General features: G+C 32.3%; 1 protein-coding gene and 1 pseudogene across 1 annotated transcript in view; both read right to left on the minus strand.

Moving 5' to 3' along the window:
• The window catches only part of LOC121132005 (uncharacterized), a 115295-nt gene extending 104327 nt beyond the window's left edge, over window positions 1–10968 (minus strand). Inside the window, exon 1 of the mRNA XM_040727434.2 lies at window positions 10614–10968. Within this exon, the coding sequence (XP_040583368.2) occupies window positions 10614–10721 (108 nt within the window). The 5' untranslated portion in view covers window positions 10722–10968. The remainder of the gene's footprint in view (window positions 1–10613) is intronic.
• A 765-nt stretch (window positions 10969–11733) lies between these two features.
• Window positions 11734–14808, minus strand: LOC121119130 (dynein axonemal assembly factor 10-like; annotated as a pseudogene).
• Window positions 14809–21409: the final 6601 nt, after the last annotated feature.

Here is a 21409-nt window from a genome sequence, read left to right on the forward strand (position 1 = left end):
CCCCATGCCCATATCAGAGGAGCTTGGGTCATCTTCAGTAAGACATGTCTTCAGAACAAAACATCCATGTTATTGGACGTTATGGCTAGAACATGCGAAGTCTGCTCTTGCATTTTTGTGGAGAGGAAGGATTGGCTCAATACAGATGCTTACATCGAACTTCTGGATAAGAAATTACTACCTTTGGCCATGAAAAGTTCGGGTACAGCTTTGTTTTCACTCAAGACGGAGCTCTGTGTCATTGGACGCTAAGATCGAGGCCTACCTGAAAGACAACTTTCTTGACTTTGGGGCATAGGAATGTGGCAGCCCTTCTCTTCAGACGTGAACCTGCTACTCATCACAGGAGTGTTCAGTCTCTAGAGACTTCTATCAATAAGGAGGGGATAGCTCGAGTTTGACGGGATAGTCAAGGCCTGCAAGGGATTTATACCATGCATTGTTAGAATTATTAGAGCTGAAGGCTCAAATATGGAATAAAAGTTGTACCTAGCACTATTTTTAGATGGTTTTGTAGAATGCACGTCCTCACAAAACGACTCGTTTAAATGTTACGCTTGAAAAATTGAAATAATAAAATGTGCACAAATAGATAAGACCTTCCCTGAATACAAATTATTTCAGACATAGAATCCAAAATGGTCAAACAGATCAGTCTAAAATAGTGTAAAATATAATATAGTATGTTCTTATCCTATTTTTTGGACCTCTTAGGTCATTCAGAGCCTTTTTTTGACCGAAATAAAGCCTCATTTACATTTTCTCTTTCTATATGTATCTCCTTCCCTTTGTCTCCCTCCTCTTTCTTGTCCCTCTGTATCTTCCTACATCCCTCCCTCTGTCTATTTTTTCTACCTTTATTTTTTGTTTCTATTCTCCTCTATTCGGCCCTGCAACGCGTGCTTGCATACATATAAAATAATGTTAATAATTTTTGTGGCAAAGGAGGAAAGATAGCAACACCCTTAATTACAACAATTGTGACGGCCTACATACGCAGAATGCAAATGCAGTTAGGGTTTAACACGAGAACGAACATTCTTGCACTAACCTGGAGGAAAAAATAATTAAAGCTATAAAAAAAATGACCTTAGACGAGCAATATAATTTTTTGTATTTCCAACTGTGGCAGTGTTTTTTATCATTATTTTTTCATTCTTACGGAGAGTGACACAGATTATTGGTTGAGGAGTTATAGGGAACACTCTGAGTAGAACTGTGCATCGACTGCGGAGGAGTAATTGCTGCCGACATATGTCCTTGCTAGATACAGAGTAGGTATTGTGTATACTTTGTTTTTCTTATCTGCTTGCAGCTAATTCTATGAAACGGTTAGACAGCTAAGCTTCTCTACTCCAAAACATTCTTCCTATTGTCAGGGTTACCAAATCATATTTCCGCTTGATTTTTTTTCTGCATACCTAAATGATTACGATTTATAACTCTAATGATATGTGTTACCATTATATGAAAAATGGAAATAATTATGATGCAATTTTTTAGTTAATTGGTATCATTATATAACTTCATTCTTATGGGAAAAACAAATGTATATCACATAATCTATACAAAACTCTCAAGTATATAAGACAAGATATGCATTCCTATGAATATCCCTTTTAAGAATGTATTTGACTTAGAGCATCATATGTAGATAGTTTAAGTTTTTTCGTATCTATAACAACCAGAGGATAGGACTTGTACTCAAAACTTACAATTCGACTTGATTAAACAATTAAAGACTTACAAATTTACTTGGCATCGAAAGCTAATACTCGTAACTCGGATATGACTCGAAAGTAATTTATATTGTTGCACTATAAATAAGGTAATCTTTATTCCATCTTTTATTTTCTGAGAAATTAAATTGTGCTGTATGAAAATAGTCAAGGACATGGACCTGACTTGGGAGCAAAGACTCGCAACTTGACCTTTTCCAAGTATGTATTAATAAAGTCATTTGCAACATGGGAACTATTGAATATGGATGCTTTGGAGATCCAATTGTAACGTATGAAAGTTGAAGCTAAGCTATGAAAAAGAGGTAAAATACGCCTTAATGAAATTTTAATTCAAATATAGTATTTTATTATGCATTTTTAAATCAATTTAGACTAAAGGTAGGCGTTAATTCTTCTTTTAGAGGAAATATCAACACACACACGACTTATTAAATACTGGACCAAAAGAAGAACGAGGACACGCATCAACCGTATTTCCTTTTTTAATCGGTAAACTTATTTTTTTCTGTATACACATCCCATCTTTAGTTGTTACAATTGATACACTACCAAGAACAGAAAAGTGCACCCGAAAAATGCTATTTTTTTCTAAACTCAGACAAGATATAATTTATTAATCAACAATAGAATTTCAACAAAATGAATATTATAAATAAATGTGTGTGAGCTCTCTTAATCATTAATGTAGCCACTCTTAGCGGCAATGCTGGGTTACAAGTAACGGTGGAAGGACTGTCACCTTCTGCAGATGTAGTCCTCTGTCATGGCGTCGCAGTGCTGACTGACAGTGGCTGTGAGGGCGTTGGTGTTTGTATAACTGAACCTGCAGGCATTCGACATGCACACAAAATATGTTGTTGAGAGGGTTTGTAGAAGGAGTATAGGAGGCCAAAAGTGTCGAAAAAAAAAAAAAGTTAAAAAAAACTCATATGACTCATTCAAAAGAGTGTTGTAAAGGAAGAGATGTGTTTATTCCATTGCTGGTGTCAAAAGTAGCCTCTCCACTATGACAAGGCTATTTCCAGCTATTTTTTAAATAACTCTCTACACGGTATGGTATGAAATCCAGAGGTGTCCTAAAATGGGCCCTCATGAACTTGAGAGGATTGGCCTGGAATGTTTTCTTTAAATCTTCCGGGTCTAGTTTAGTCTTTTCGACAGATGCTTTCTTCCTCTTCAACGTTTTGGAGTTACTAACAGTCTAAACGGTGGTCCTGGAGATACACAAGGGTTTGGAGTGCACGAATGGAAAATCTTCGATCAAGTTCAAGTGTAATTTTTTCGACTTGTCGCTAAGCTAAAGAGCTCAAATTTGTTCTGTCGTGTAACTAATAGTGTATACTTTTAGTAATCAAAATATTAATTAATTTCAATCACTCAACCTTCATTAATTATTGAATGAGTAACTATTTAGATTTCAATGGAACCAATGGTTAACTACTTTGTAATAAAATACATATTAAATAATCTATTTGATCCTTAAATGGATGGAATATGAAAACTAAGAAAATAATAAACCATTGGTATTGCTGCATATTTATTTATACTTACAGACAAAGTTGATTTTGTAAACTTTATACTATTTGAAAAAAATGTAGATATCGAACTTTTTAGAGCATAACTTTTTAATATAAGACATAACATTAAGATGGAAGGATATCAATTAAATAATATTTAAAGTTAAAACTATTTCACATAATGAAGTTTTATTATAATGGTATCAAAAGACGGTGAGACAAAATCAAATGAACATTGATTTTTAGAAGCCACCCTAACATACAAATACAATAAGTAAAAACTCGTTCTTTGTAGACGAGAAAATTGTTGAGAAGCCTTTGCATGATAACTATATACTTAAATATAAGTGTGCATATGCATCGCCATACTTATTTGAAGTAGTGTTGTGTAGATTTGAGTCGAACCGATTAATTAGAATTGAAGAAAAAAAAGAGTAAAATGAATTGGTGTCCAATGCCCATATTTAAAGCCAGGGTAAAAAACAAGATCCTATTTGGTCAAGAATTAGTCAAAGCACAAACAGAGACTTGCTTGCGCAGAGATCAGCAGCCTTTGATGATGAAGGCCGTGTCCATGGCTTACCACGTTCTCATACTCCAAATTTAGATGATCAGTGAGGCAGACATTCTTCTCTTAAATGTCTGAAACTGCAAAGTTCAAACGGTTGACTATAGGGCTGGAGAAGGCCCCATGGAGGCATCCCAAAAGTCAGCCATATTGACGTTGAAGAAGTTTTGGTTCTTTTAGGCTTTCTGTGACTATTATGGGCTTATTGATGTTGTTGTCAGTCTGAATGGAGATGTAACATCACTTTTCCGTACTGACACTGCTTGAAGGAGTGCTTTTCTTTTTTTGTTTGTTGCTTCAACATTTTTACACATAGAGAAATGAGATGAAATCAAAACTGGTTTATTTTTGTAGTAGTTTTAGAAATTTGAAGTCAAAACAACACTAAATTCAAGATAAAAAACTCTCATTTGGTGAGTGGTATTTTTTCTTTAGTGTGCATTTACTTTATTATAATTTTTTACTCTGCATTTTTGTATGTTGTTACATGAATAGGTATAGTATACATATGCTCTGCTTATAATTTGCATATATTGCTATTTGCAGGCATATATTTTTGATATTGAGCCGATACTCAATGCATCGATACTATTGAAATCAATTATCCTATTTTAATAAAAAAAAATAGGATAAAATAAATATCCAAATATTTCATGACTATCAAAATCTTTTGTAGGATGGACGTTGATGTTTAATTCAGTGAAAATAATCACCTAATAATTTAAAATTGATGGCAAAATTTATAAGTAAGAAAGATTTTTTATTTTCCAAGACTGATTAAAAATCAAAACCTTTATTGATTAAAGAGAATTTTCAGACAAACCATTCCTGTAAGTATATATTTATAAACTATTTTAAACAAAAAATTTCAATAACTAACTGCGATCACTATCTACAATTTATTTTTATAAATAAATCAATTTTGGATTCGCTTCCATCTGCCATCACAAAAGCACTGTACACCATGGACACCGTGTCCATCATCATCACGAGCTGCTAATCTGTTCGCAGAGTGTAGAGGCTATAATTGCTTGTAAATGAGTACATATTGAATATAAAATCAAGGCAAAAATACTGTTTAAATAGTTTACTAATTGGTTTTGATTTTTATGTTTTTGATTACATAATATACACGTTTTTCGTATATTAATCATGTTACTGCAAGTTTGAGTACCCACATTGTAGATAAGAATAAACTATTATTCAATATGAAAAATATTTCACATTTTACAAACTAAATTAAAATAGTTCAATATTATGCATTAATATTCTTTCCTTTAAAAAAATGGATTGTCAAAATCGCTTTAAATATTAAATTCTTTATCAAGGGACGATGATAGAAACAGGATCGATTTTAATCACCATAATAAGGACTGATAAAACTCTAGTAAATACGTGATTATATTATGAACAAGGTTTTGTATTAAAAATCATACTATGTATAGCAAACCCCAGACTGATTGAATCCGGAATAAAATGAGAATAATTCAATTCATTATAGTTTGCAAAATTGTTGTCATGATACGAATATTTTAGTACCTACATAAATAAAAGTATTCTACTAGTTTTTCATAATTCAACAGCTGAAAATGTCCTTAGAGGCAATTGACGTGCACTTATAGAAAAGTTCGAAGTTTCAGTTTACTATAATAATATTTGAAATGCGTTAGTATCTCAGGTCTACTATACATATTTAGTATCAGGAAACCGAGCAACACTAGTTTGCAATATATTTGATTGTACACATAATTAGTCGTAATCCTAAATCTTCTAAAAGTTATTGGCTCATAACAAATGTCTTTACGAACCAGCAAGATGCGATCAAATCCAAATAAAGTACATTCTACAATACCCTTGTTTAATAAAAGACGGACAAGTATTTGATAATCATTCATATCAATCCTTGCAACGAAGACTATAGGATACTCCATGCATGAATTGTAAATGGTATCAAAATCATTCCTTAGATATTTAATAATGATGTGTCGACACATCATATATATAATATTGATCAAAAATGTAATATAAAAAAGTGAAGTAAATAGGTTTAGATCTTATGCAATACTATGGAATTTTGTACACATTTAGACATAAATCAAAATTTGTTCTTTAATTATTTGTATTCATGTATCAGTTTGGTTTAATTTTTAAATGAGAGATTTCATCTATAGATATTATTCCAGGATATCTTATATTACCAAGTAATTTTTTAGTTTTATACTCTACAACTGTCCAGAATAACATATTTAAGATTAAATGGTGATAGATTCTTATTTATGAAGTTATATCAGTTATTGCGAACCTCTACATTTATAGAAACCCTGTTTGTACTGTGTGAGGCAACATAACTTTCTTTATATTTATGCATGGACATTAAGCTTTAAAATAAATAAAAAGCTGAATAAGCCTGGTTTTATTCTAGAAGCGAGATTCTAATGTTGTCTTGAAAATAGAGTCAGTGACTATAATGCGATGGAGTTGTGAGAAATGAGCGTTTGCCGTCGAAAATAAATATTGCAAAAAAATGTTCTGACATAATATTAAAGCAAGTACCGTTTTAGCTCCTGAGTTTTGATGGGTGCAATTTATCAAAATCAGTTACTTGCTGCATTTTCTAATATATAAAAAAAAAAATTATAATTCATTTTCATAATTTGAAATTTGCAAAATTCTTTGAAAGCGAATAAATCCATATTCAATGATGATAGAGATCTAAAATTAAAGCCATCGGATTTGTTGTCTTACACGAATTTTAAATGAGTGCTCTTTGATCAAATCAAATAAATGAAACTGGATTTCATTTGGAATAACCAACATTTTTATGACCTTTGCAGAATCGCTATTAATTAATTATCTAAGACACACGCACAAAAAGTAAAAAAAAATTAGAAAACATCACGGGATATTGAAATACTGAAGTTTAGATAGTAGACAATGGGGAACGTCAATAAAAATGATGTCCCATTAATGGAGGGCTTAGGACGGCTGCTCCACAAAACCCAAGATATTTCACGAAATATGGATTACTAAAACTGTCGACGCAATTAAATATTAGTTGACTTGGGTTATTTTCTGCATAGAAGTCGACTCACCATTTGACTCAAGTGGAAAGATCATTGACTTAAGGATAATTTTTCAAGTCCACACAACACTAAAAAACTACTCATCTGCGTAGATTCATGATTCTTTCATATTGCAAAATTATACATTAGTGAGTAAATATTATTCTTGGACATTGTGGTAGCAACATTTTTCAAGGAGAACAACAAATTTAAAGGGAAATAAACAGGTAACAACAAGCATAAGAGAGTTTATTTCTAATGTTTTTTTGTTAAGAACTTTGCGTTTGTATTTATATTCTATCTATGATGTTGTAGTATTAAACAAAAATTAAAGTAGTAAATGTAATTTTAAGTAAAGAATCTTTTGACATCTTACTTCTTTAAGTACATATCATTATAACAAGAAAGATAACTACTTTTTTGTCAAGTATTTAATGTCAAAGATATAATAGATTATACGATGATGAATTGACAATAATATCCACACTTTTTTATTTCTCTTTTAATAAATGAATGAAAAAGGTTCATTTTCTTCTGATTTTGAAACAACCTCTTAGTAGTGATGCGTTAACTCGAATAATTCTACACTTGAGTCAATAATTTTTTTACTCGATTCAAATGGTGGTGAGTACATTTTGAAATTAAAAAAATACAAGTGTACTCCATATTTTGTTGAGTCGGATTATTAGTGATTTTTATCCATACACCTCATGAAATGTTTTGAGTTTCTGAGAACAATTCACCTTCAGTGGTTTTCTAATCAATTAAAATTTCTCAAGAGGTTCTTCTTTCAATCACTCAGGAGATATGCTAGATATATTCTCAAGCAATAACAGCCTCGACACGCTGGTGAACAGATTGACAGCTCTTGACGATGAATACCGTGTAAATGGTGTACCATGCTATCATGATGCAAGCTCGGATCGAATTCAAATTTGAAAGAGAGTTGTGATGAACATTCTTCTCCAAGACAACTTTAACTGAAAAGTCTGGGGGGAGTTGAGATCATGGCTAGAGGACAGTCACAGTGACATATTTTTGAGTTTTGTTGTAGGGAGTCCTGATGAAGATGCCAATGGTCTCTACAGCCTTCTCAGAAATAACCCCACTGCGGAAAAAATAGCACAGACGTTGCTTTTTTCTTGTTTTTCCAACATTTTTTCACTTGGATACATGGGTTTTGATTCAGATGTCGTTTGTTACGTAATGAAACTCTTTACTTAAAAATAACAGGGATAAAAACGTAACTAAAAGGTACTTTAAGTTGTAGGTCTTGCCTTTTAGTCACTTAAAGTTTTCTTCTTTTCTAAATTATTGACTTGTCTCTAGTCGACGCAACACAAGTCAGTGCCCTTAGATTTTTTATTCATTTATAGGATGATAATGGCTATATTTGGATTGCTATCATTATAGTTCTACAGAAGGAAGAAAGAAAAAAATAATCTTGTTTGCGTGTGATATGTAATTTATCTTGGAGCTTAATGGAAGACTTATTAGAAGACTACAAAAATTATGAATTAAAAACTTTTTTTATACTTCTTGAAAATACATTTTTGATAGGAAAAAAGCATATTATTTTTAGAGTAGTCAAATAATCAAATTGGACTTATTTGAATGTTACGTGATTCTAAAATATATATATATATATAGTTAAACCTTTGCCAACGGCCACTTGTTTTAAGAGTGTCACCGCACTATGCTGCCATATCCAGTTTTAAAATTTATAATGGTTTTAAAATAAGAAACATGGTTCAAGAGGTACACTGCATTAAGTGGTCGCTTTTTCAGTTTCCCATCCCATACCGCTTAATACAGGTTTGACTGTACGTCGTCTTCAACTGGTTACTTATATCCACTCTCAAAAAATTAGATAAATTATAATTTTAAATGCAGAATTTAGATTAATTGCGATTATGATATTACTCTAACAGTAAGTTTCATCCTATCAAAAATGTATTACAAGTAGTAGAAAAAAATATTTTAATGCATAATTGTTGTAGTGCAATAATTGAATATTCATTAGGATGTCGTTATATTGATGGTGTAGCTGTTTGTTGATAAGTATTCTGTGACACAAAAAAAAGTTCAGATATCTGCAGGTATATTATTCGTAAATGTATCAAATTCCGATATTCTCTAAGATCAAAATGAAATGATCACAAAATTCAATATTTGGTAATTGAAATGTTTATGATCTAATTGTATATATGTAGAAATTATAACCGGTACATTATGCTTATAAAAGTTACAACTTGTACAAATATATCAGTAAAGGAAGCAATTCATAGTCCGACAGCCATAGTTTTTTATGAATAAATATCCATAGATTTATTGATAAACTCTTGTAATATGTTGGTAAAAATTTGTATTTATAAAATTCCTTTAGATATCTGCTTATGGTTTGAAAACAATTAGACAATCAAATGGGTCTTTGACCTTCTATATAAGTCATGGCGAGCAAAAGTCTAAAAAATTACATTTTGTAAACTCACGTTATTATAATTTTTCAAAATATTTTGAAAAATATGAGGAAATATATAAGTATATCTTTTGTAAAAGCTACATTACCAAAATTATACAAGACATAAAGTTAAGAATATCTTAATTTTGAAAACATTGACCATCAAAAGTTTAAAAAATATATATTTTGTCACATTTTTGCTCCAAAGTTTCGATACGATTGTTGCAAAAAGATGACAAAATATCTAGAAACATAAGTACGTTCAAACAACATTTGAAATTGGCATATTTTTTATAAGTTTATGTTTGATCATTTTCATAACCAATCACATTTTTATAGAAAATATAAACAATTACAAATTGTGTTCAAATTTGTTTTCTTATAAAGTTGCTATTAGAGATATTAATCAAACGAAGAATATTCAAATAGTGGTCTGGTTAAATTTATTCTATACACATTTGGAATTAAATTTTCCAAATAATCGAATTTAAATGATGGTATTAGAAAAATAATTGTTTTTACAAATACTATATGTAATTAAAATATAATGTATTCTATCTATAAAAATATTATTTGCAAAATAAAAGAACCTCGTTTTTATTGGAATATATGCAAATATGATTCAACAAAAATATAAAATTTAAGAAATTCAATTGTTCCATTATTTTCAGATAATTTAACTAACATCTCCAGGTCTTCCACCATAACAAGTCCGTTTTTTCACTCAAACCACAAAATTCTACACTCCCTGACCGCCAGACTACCTTAAAATATACCCGAAATCTTGGCTGGCTGAGGATGAGAAGAGACAACAATTTCAATGTATTTCCAAGTGTGGGCCTTAATTATTCATTGGGCCTCCACATGATTGTTCATTGGGGATGTTTGACTATTTTGACATAATGTTTTGTTTATTTAATAAATACCAAAAATTTGAGACTATAAACCTTTTAGAATATTTTATGATCTTTTGTTAATTCAGGATAAATTTTGAACTAGAAAATTATTTAGGAAGAATAAAATTTGGTCAATTGCTATTTCTATACAAAATTTCGGGCAAAGGCTTTGTGCTTATCACTTGCATTAATATAAAAATAGGCCTATTTATTTCATTTCGAGCAGGCAAAATTTAAAGATTGCTGCCGAAAAGGCTACAAAAGTTTTTGAACTTTTGCAACCCCTGATCTTTAGTTGCAAATAATTTATCCTATTTTATATATGCAAATCCCCATTTGATTAGTAGAATATAAAAGATCTCCTTACCTCAGTTTTGAATACATCTGTTCTACGTTGTCCACGAACAGGGTTAATCACTTTAGTTACAAAAACAAATACGACCACTGTCAATAATTGATTTTGACAGAGCTTCATTTTCTTATAATAATTTAAAACTGGGATGGAATAATAATGTGTATAGCACACTAGGTCAAAGTACGTATTGTTTATTTGTAAATCTATTAAACGAATGAGTAAAAAGTAAAAATAATCACACTTTTATCATGTTGATCGAAAAAACATGGATATATATATACTTTTTGAAGTCACGAAAAGTAAAAGATTTATACTCAATTTTGGTACAACCCTTGTTGCTTCCTTGGTCGGTATATTTTACACACTGAATGAACCGCTTACATAGGTTTCATTTGTATTATTTTATCATATGTAGTTAGTGAATCATGTGTTGTTGTCGTAACTACTTCGTTGATAGCATAGACACACACTCCCATTGCGCGCCTTGATGAACGAAACAATTTCATGCAAGTATCGTCAGTGAAGTAGATGAAGGTATCTATTGGTGGTTGTTGCATGTTTGTAGGTATATAGGTGGATATTCTAAGAAATTGAATTGTTGTTCTTGACGGTTTCTTGCATGTTTTTTTTTTTTTCTCAATATTCGGACCTTATTGAGGTAATCATATAATTGTTTGAGTAAGATGTTGTTGTCTCAGGGTCGAGAGACAATCACAGACAAAAAAGACCCTCTATTACCTATAGTTATGATAATTACGAATATAGACACATAAAAAGTATCATTCTTATTTAGAGCTCATTTCATCCTCACGTGATATGTATTCCAGTTATTCAAATCTACTTTGTTTTAAAAAGTATTTTTTAATAATTAATTACGGGGTGATCCATTGAAATCCCCACACTTACTAATTCAATAATTCATGAAGGTTGAGTCATTAAAATTAATTCATATTTCTATTTCCCAAAGAATAAACAATTAGTTACAAAATAAAAAAATATCTGAGCTTTATATTTTACAAACAAGTAGATAAAATGAAACTTGAACGTGATGGACGAATTTCCAATTCGCACACTCCAAGGAGTTGGGCGTCTCCAAGGCCGGGGTTTAGGCTGCTAGCAAGTCCGAAACATTTTAATCGAAATGCTTGTAAAATTATGAAAAATAAGATAATTCATTTTAAAATACGGTAAAATATAGTCTTGTATGAGTCGTTATTTATGTGGTCCAGTACAGTCTGAGGACAGGCCCTTAAGACTGTTGGTCCTTCGGACTGTCAGTACTAGAACTGATTAAAAAAAGAAGAAATAAAGTTGAGTGATGTCATCATGGACTGAACTTTTTAAGTTTTAGGACTGAACTGGACCGTATCAAGACTGAACTTGACAGGAATGCAGGCTTCAGTCTTAAATAAGGACTGGTAAAACTCTTGTGGAATCTTTATCCTTCCTCCCCCTTAAGGTGTTTTCTTGGCCATAGACGTATGACATTACTGCTAATTACAATTATCTTATTTAAATCCTTGATTCTAAGGACAGATTTAAAATTTATGATTGATTATTTTAATACAACTATGACCTGTAGTGTTATAAAAAAATACGAGTTGATTCAACCCATAAAAAAAAAATAATAAAACAACATTCATTAAATTTTTTATAGAGTTTCTTACAACCATCAAAAAGGAACGAGTGAGGGGTCTTAAATGTTTAAGCACTGACCCCTATAGAAAGGTTGAGTCAATAAAAAAAATCTATATATAATAATCATAAAATATTATTTCCCCTTCTCGATCCATAGACTCTATGGGCCAATACTACTCTTATCCTCTAAAGGGGACTTTATCATCACACCTTTTTCATATTATGAGTGCATATGTTGTAGGTATATTTTGGTTTTATCACTTTGCAATTACATTTATTGATTTAGTGTGGAAGGGGATTGAAAAAAAGTACTGAGTCATCCATGTTTATTGATTCATCCCTTTAACCTAAAATTGAAGGGTAGAAAAGATCAAATCCTAAGTTACTTCAAGAAATTGTTATATTTTATAGCTGGTTTTTTTTCATCTATTTTTTCACATAATTGACCTACTGGTTCCTTAAAATCTGAACACTTTGAATTTTAAACTTCAACCAGATATAATTTATCAATTAACAATTGAACTTCAACAAAACTATACTATAAATAGTGTTGGATTGTGATAATATTCAAGGATATCCAGAGAAAAATTGCTCTTACTGAAACGTCCTTTAATCATGTGTTTTTGAGCTCTCTTTATCATTAATGTAGCCGCACTTAGTGGCAATGATGGCTTCCATGCGTCAACATGGCCCCCGATGTAGATGTAACCTTCTGTCATGGCGTCCCAGTGCTGAATGACTGTGGCCGTAAGGTCTCGGTATTTGAGTGACAGACACTACAGGCATTTCCCTTGATATGCACCCAAAAGGTTTACTGGAGGGGGTTGGCATCAGGGCTGTAGGGAGGGGGGGGCAAAAGTGGCCAAAAACTGTTAAAAAGAACTCAAAAGATTCGTTCAAAACTTTTTCTAAAGAGTCCTGCAACGTAAAAAATTGGTTTCTTTAACTTATCCACGGTCAGTTTGGCCTTTTTGACAGAGCTTCTTCCTCTTCAACCTTTGGGACTTGCTGTCAGCGTAGACGGTGGTCGCCCAACTGCTTGGAGTGCGCGAATTGAAATTTGTCAAGCACGTCCAAGTATCTTTTTCTCTACTTGTACGTAAGCTGTAGAGCTCAAGTTTGTTTTGTTTTGTAACTAATTATTTATTCTTTAATTAATCAAAATATGAATTAATTTTAATGACTAAATTAGTAAGGTTTCAGATATCAATGGACCACCCGGTAAATAAATTTTTGTATTTTTTGATTAGTATCAAATACTTAAATTGATATTTGATTCAGTTGATTACTTTTAAGTAGTTTGTAATAGTACAAAATTATAGACACTATTATCTTAATCCACATAATTAATTTTAGGATGAAAAAAGAGGCAACAAAATATAGGGAGATCTGAACATTACAAATAAACGTAGTACTAATTAGAAACTGTAAAGACAACTTATTTAATTACTTAATCTCATCCAAGGATTATATATTTGTATTTTAATGAGCAAAATAAATATTAAATTAATTGAATAATAAATAACATTTCTCCAATGATAATTCTTATGTATTATCTCAAATACTGTACAAACTACAAGATCAAATTTGTAATTAGACCAATCCAGAACATACACAGACAAATTAGATATCGTTGTTTCCAGAAGTTCCACATTAGTTCCAGGAACGCCTTCAGGAACTTTATCTAATTCAGGGCGTTTATCTGGATATTGATACGAGTAGAGTCCTAAACTTTTGAAACCGTACATGACTTTTAATATGAATGTATTAAGTAGAAGATGTTTTACAAGGTTATCTGATAAGATCCTCTAAATTTCTCCAAAGTTTTGTGCATAATCCTTCTTTGGATGAAGAGTTGGTAGAACGCGAGCATTAATTCTTCCTTTAAAACGCATAGCAATGAGTTTATTTGCGAGCTCTGTTTCAGAACAATCAAATTCAAGAAAACACAACTCCGTTATTTTATTGAGGCTCCAAGAGAAGACCCATAGCTTTTAGATCTAATATTTTGATGTCGTCATCATCGTAGTTGGGAGCAAAGAGGGATCCATCTTGTCCAAAAAAGGCAGTCCAATTATCTCTTTTATACTCAGTTTCTCTAGGAATCATGACAGTCACCGGCTTGTTACACACTAGAACATCCCAAACTTTAACCCTTCCCTCTCTTGAAGTAGTAAGAATTTCACCTGATTTTAGATATCCATAAATTAAATGAACTATTTGAGAATGGGGAGACTTATCAGAATCTTTCGGTGTAGAGAGATTTTCCAAATCCTGAATTTAAATGTCTTCTTTAAATCAAACGTGGTTAGATTTCTGTTACTGAGATCTGAAGATTTGATGTTCTATATTCATAACAAAATATTCCATCCCGACAAATGACAAATGAAGAGTAACAGATCGCCCCTATTCCTTTTGTGTGACTGCCAATGACAACAAACCAAACGGATGTAGGAATCCATTTAATCTAAAAAAATGCGTAATCTTCCTTGATTGTCAAGGTAAATATGAGGATCTCTGTTTTTTCGAGAGAGTTCGTCTTTGATCGATTAAAAGTTAAGACGCTCATTCTTTGTTTTTATTTACATTAGATCGATAAAATTTAATCATATATTTTGGTATCTTCACTTTATACTTGAACTTAAAATAATGATACCCATTTTTATAAGTTAAAAAACATGGTTTAGTTAAACTATTGGTTATAAAAATGGGCTTGAGTCCATAACTGATAAGACCTAGCTATTTTATTTATAATTAAATAATTTAGTTAGTATAGGATAGGAATGAAAAAAACGAAAATCCTACTCCCGTTTCTAACAAATACACTCGTAGAATGATTCTGATCGCGGTCATTGTATAAATAGGTTTGATCCATAACTGATGAGACTAACCTATCTTATTTACAATTAAATAATTTAGATAGTATACGATAGGAATGAAAAAAACGAAAATCCTATTCTCGTTTCTAACAAATACACTCGTAGAATTATTCTGAGTGCGGTCCTTATTTCTCCTCTGGATCAGACAAAGAGCTACACTTAAAATCCCACAACAAGTACTCATTGGTACAGGGCGTCATTCATAAGCACATTAAGTGGTGATTACCTACAGCAAGTATGTATTTCAAACATCAAGGGATAACGTCTTTCGGTCAGCTCCACTCATATGAAATCGTTTTGAACCATTTTATACTTTCTCTTAGGACCAATCCAATAAGGGGATAAGAAGCGTTCAGGGCCTTAGGCCTTAACTTCACCATATATTGCACTAGAAACTGTCTCAAGTAAAATAATAAGAGAAACCTTCTCCAACTGACATGCTGTGGAATACCCCTTCACTTTATTTGAGATAAGACGGAATAGACTAGACTTAGAAAGAGACATGAAAAAAGTAGGGCATTAGTAATTTTGTATAACCCTTTCAGCGATTCTCACCAAAAGTGACTTATGTATAGGTTGCCAACGTCCTTACTTTTTACCAATAAATCGAGAGCGAGTCCGGAGGATATCAAGTATTCATTCTGTTAAAAGAAAACGGAGACATCATAGCATGTTTTTTTTTTTTTTTTTGCTTAATGATTATACCCATGTTGAGAGTAGTGCAGCACATAGCATGGCACCCTTCGAAGTGAGACTCACCCAACTGGATTGTCTTGTCCTCACACCACCTTCACATGATGAGTGTCTCAAAATTGAAAACATTATTTCCAAGTTACAAGAAATGCTCCACAAGGTAAAGCACACTAACGAGATTATTCCACCCGGAATCCAAAGCTGGGTGACCACCTTGACTAAAATCATGGACTCCTTCTCAGGTGGAGGCACACCACTATCCCATAATAATTTTTCATGTTACTCTAATGATCTACTGTTGACAAATAATATCATATCAAGGAGTGTTGTTTGTTAATCTCGACCTGCTTCTCTCTTTCTCATAATTTTTAATGGAAGATTTCCTTGTTATAAGCCTCCTTAGGGGGGATAAAAATTGAAATATGGAAGTCATGGAATAGATTATTGGTGGCGTTTAATTATTGTTAACTATATAAATGTTAATAATTTTATGTTATAGATATGCACATAAACCAATTTTTAATTGACTTTAATGTATTTATTTAACTATAACTGATACATTTCATATACTTTATGTTTGTGTTAAGGGGATATTTTATTTATAGTCTATGATATATGTATATATAATAATTAAAAATATCAACAACAACTTGTGATTACCTTATACATAAATTTTCTTTAATCAAGAATATAAAAAAATAATGATAGCAGAATTTGAAAAATGTAGAAAACTGTTCTAGGAGCAACTATTAAATATCTAGCACCGGTTTTAAGTCATATTTTTTACAACTATGGCTATCATTGTGCTAAGTATTTTTGACTACATAAACTAGAAAATTGATGAAACACACAAAACAAAACTACTATTTGAATAAGCCGCTAGTACTTTTTTTTAAATTATTCTTTTAAAATTGGGAGCTCCGTTATTTATTTGCACTATACAAATGTGTCTATTGTGGTTTCATAATCTGTTTTTAAATAGTTTTTTTGTTGCTAGTATCTCATTCCTCAATGTTATCACCACATTCCTTGAAGCAAAATTACCATTCTTCAAAGACGACGAAATGGAAGTCCAAAGAATTCTTGTGCTGGAAATACTCACCCGCCAGAAGACCCCAACCAAAACCAATGACCTCAAGATAACCTGCACTGACGTATATGGCATTAAAAAGTGACTTAAAACCTCTTTTTCATTTAGGTACTACACTTTTTTCCATCAAATTTAATTTATGAGCGTCGTACGCAAAAAAAACAACAACCATTACTTGGATAAAGGTTTTAAATATATCTAATATATGAAACAGTGGTTAAATGAGTTGAGTTATATGCACATTGTATGACCATTAATATGATAAAAGGTGAACGAACGATTGAATTTATGTGTCTTCATACAGGGAGATCCTGAATTAAAGTACCATCCAAAAAATTAAAGTACTCACAGACTATGGTTTTGTATTATTAATAAGTAATAATACTCTATAACAACAATGGACTAATAGGGAGATATCCTGCCCAAAAATTTGACATCTCGTCCTAAGATTTTAGAACACATTCATACCTCATGCAACAATCTTTGTTTGTCTTAATGTACAGGGTTGTGTAGCTCGTGGACTCTCATGACTTCTGACCTCAATGCCCTCTATCAGAAGGTGGTGTGGGATCCTTGTGTATGAGAAAAATCCCGTGTTACCCTTCACAGCCTTCCCAATGGTTCTAACTGTAACAGAGAAGCCGCTGTTGGGGTTCAATTTAATGGGGTTCTCCTTTATCTTCTTCTGCAAGCCGGACAGTATCTCACGATCTCTCTTATATTGTGCCTTTCACTTCCTGCTTTCCTGGAGAGGTCTTTTCCACCATTCTTCATCTTTCCCTCCCACCTTGAAGACCAGGCTCCTGTAGCTCTTCTCAATCTTCAAAGTACTCGCCATCTCAACTTGATTTGTTGTAATAATGGAATTGAAAGTATAAGACAATCTTTTTCTTTGTACTTTTATTCATTCATAAGTGTATAGTTATTTGACTAAAAAGTATGTGTTAAAAAAAACATTAACAGGGACGAGACTGGACGGGACGTTGTACGGGACCAATCTTAAGTACAACTTGGTGGAGATTGTTATGCAATTAATACGCACATCGTCTCGCGGAATGTTTTTCCTCGCAACCATCTTGGCTGCCATCAAACGATTCTCAACGACCATACCTTATATTAAAAATTTAAGGAGGTTAATCTCGGATCAATAAGGAGGTCAAAATGGCTCAATATCTTCCTGCACAATTGTTTTTCTGAATTTGTAGTGTGGACCTCAGCATACACTTTAATTTCTTTACTTTTAAAACACTTGTCATACAAAACTATTAATATATCGATGTTAAAGTTAATCAGACTATATTTATGAACCACCTTGTATGTAGGTATACGTAACGGAACCGGTTAGCCATTATATAAAAGTTCAAGGTGAGAATGTCAAAGCCACCAACGTTGTCAATTTAAGCATTCCAGATATATATTTTTTTTTCTTAACAAATTATGATTTTGATTATTTCAGAACATTTTCTATACAAAGTGTTCACGTTTTTTTATTTTATTGATCATTTACAGAATCCGTCGTCTTTGCATATCTAATGTTCTACTCTTTGTTCCAATTTTAGCCATCTTCTTAAGGTTCTTATAATGATTGTTCTGAACAAAAAATTTGCTATGTCAACAACAGGGCACTTGTTTTGAAATCGATACCATATACTATAACATGGTATATTTAGACTACACAATATTTATTTGTCTATGAAACAGTTTATCTCGCTCTCATTAAGAATAAATAACTATCCTAAATTAAAATAGAAACATATGTAGATGATTTTAGTATTAAGATGGGCTTTTTTTTTCTCCAAGCTATATAAATATCAAAGTTCTGACTAAATATAGACAAGATTTGTGAAAAAAAAAATGCTCTCAATCCGTTAAGCCTTGATTGGATTTTGGTCTCAAATCCTTGAAAGTATTTGTCTTCCTGCTCGGTCTAATTTCAAAGTTGCTAAATAAATGTTTTTTTCTTTCACAATAAAATTATCCCAATATTGATTTAGTGGTCGTTATTCAAAGTCTAAGGCAACCAAATGAAGATCAATATGTCTCAATTATTATCGATGCCTTAAAGTCTTGGTATCGTCTGAGTATCAGTCCGTCAATGCCTTTGATTGATTTTGGTCTCGAATCCCTGAATGTCTCGTTCTCGTTGTGTCTAGACCAAAATAAATAGATTACTTTTCTATTTTCAAATAAAAACTAGATCATTACTTTTCAGTTTGTATCGAGCCTGGAAAGTCTTGGTTTGATTTTGTCCAAGAATTCTAAAAAGTTTTATTCTCAGTGAGTCAAGACTAAGAACAAGGCAACTAAGAATATTAATTTAAAAAATTACTTTTTTTAGGGGGCCCCCCAAAAAAAGAAGAAGAACAAAATCATTTTTACTTTACTTTTGGAATCAATGCTTTAAAGCCTTGGTGTCGTCTTGGTTTTTATCCATAAAAGTCTTCGTTTCATTTTGGTCTTAAATCCTGGGAAAGTATCAAGTATCCATCACCTTGTAAAGCAGAACCTATTGCATCTAGATTACAATGAATCTTTTCTATAAAAAACAATTTTTTTTTGTGTTAGTCACGAAGTTAAACTTAGTCCCTCTAAGTATTTAGGTCGATACCCTTTCCTCCTATTTTTAAAACAAGAATTATAGCCTTGACGTAGAAATTAACCTACACATGTTGTCATAAGGCTTGCCTTACTCTCGGATTATGTGATCTTCACCAAAGATGTTAACCAAGTGGCGAACCGAAAAACACGTGACCCATATTTGTAAAAGATATTGGTCGTAGTGATTTATTTTTCCTCCGTTTGGAGTGTCGTAAATTACTCCAAGACACTCCAGAACCTCCATGATAATTCCATTTTTTTGTAATTCTGCGAAGGTAGAAAAAAGTTTTTATTCACCTTAAGGAAAAATAACATAAATGATAAAGTAATCGCCTGTCTCGTATCATTAACAGCAACATCTTGCGTAGGAAAAAAACATCAATACCACTATAATTGTGCAGAAATTAAAAACAAATTAACAGTTGCGTTTTGCTACTTTACGTTTACGATCCCAAAAATATTATATTGGAAACTGGAGCGTCTTTTTGTGGTTGGAATCTAAAACTCCAAAAGCTGTTATCCTTATTCTTAAAGAGAGCAATAATTATAAAGTAATCACTTGTACGTTAAAGACGGAGAAGTAAGAATCATGATTATTTGCAGAGTTAAAAGTGTAAGTCCTTGTTTGACTCATAGTCGAACTGAGGATGGATATCGGAGTAAACCCTGCCTGTATCATTGCAAGTTACGGACAAGGGGTTCCGTTTATTTCTTTCATCTTATAGCTCCTCTTAGTTTATTCTTATTTAATAATCTTATTCTAAAACAAAAACACACATAAAATACACACACATATCCAATACAACCATAAAATTATGTGATAGGTACAAGATACAAATTCCAACATTTACAGTTTTTGAAGCAGATCGCAAAAAAGAAAAAGGGAATAATAAAACACTCACACAAAAATACGAGGTAATATAAAACACAATGACGAAATAAAGAAATTGAACATAAAGACAACGAAACAAACATTAAAAAGTGAAGGAGTAAAAACCAGACACTTATTCCTTAATGGGTTAAACAAAAAATAAATAGTTTTCACACTTAAAGTTGTTTCAAAATCTTAAACTGTCTATCTATACATCATCCAGACTGGATATCTTCAGAGTTATACCAAATGTTTTGTTCTGGTCAATAATGTATATAATACTTTTAAGGATGGGGTCTTCTTTAAAATATATTTAAAATGTCCACGATAAATTGGAACTATCTTAAAATTCAACCTGCTTGATAAAAATGGAATTTGGAGTGTATTTGTTAATATGAAAAAGTTAGACATGATATTAAACAATAAATTTATTCAACATGTCCTCCCTCAGCAGCCACCATCTTTTCCACCCTGCCCCTAAAGGAACTGCATGCCCTGACGACTTCCGCGGAATCAACAGCATTCCACTCCCTCGTAATGGAGTCTGGGAACTTTGTGGTGAAGACCGCAGGGACCTCTTCTCCCTCCTTGGCAAGCCACCTGTCATTCTGGACGTTGTTGCTTCTGTCGACAGTCCAGTTCTTCTCGTCGGAGAAGAAGATGATTCTTCCTCCATGGCTCTTCAGATCATTGAGGAGACGCTTACCGTTGGTGAGCCGGGTGGCCTTCATGGATGCTGTGAGGATGTGTTGTTTGGCCATTCGTTATGACCTGTACCCAAGGTCCTCATTCATAGCCTTGGAGACCAGCTGCTTGCTCACTCCACGGTTCTTGGCCAACCAGGACAAGGAAGTCCCCGGCGAAGCCTTGATGGACTTCCGGAGGCCTTCAAGGAAGCGGGGAGTGCGGATTCGGTCACTTCTCATGTTGTGGGCCTTGCAGCAGACCTTCCCCTCAATCACAATGACTATTGTTTGTTGTCTAAACAATTGTGGTGGAAGTTATAGTATATTGTTTACACAACCTTTTATATTAGTAT

This window comes from Lepeophtheirus salmonis, chromosome 1, assembly GCF_016086655.4.
Source record: "Lepeophtheirus salmonis chromosome 1, UVic_Lsal_1.4, whole genome shotgun sequence".
In the NCBI taxonomy this organism is placed as follows: domain Eukaryota; kingdom Metazoa; phylum Arthropoda; class Copepoda; order Siphonostomatoida; family Caligidae; genus Lepeophtheirus; species Lepeophtheirus salmonis.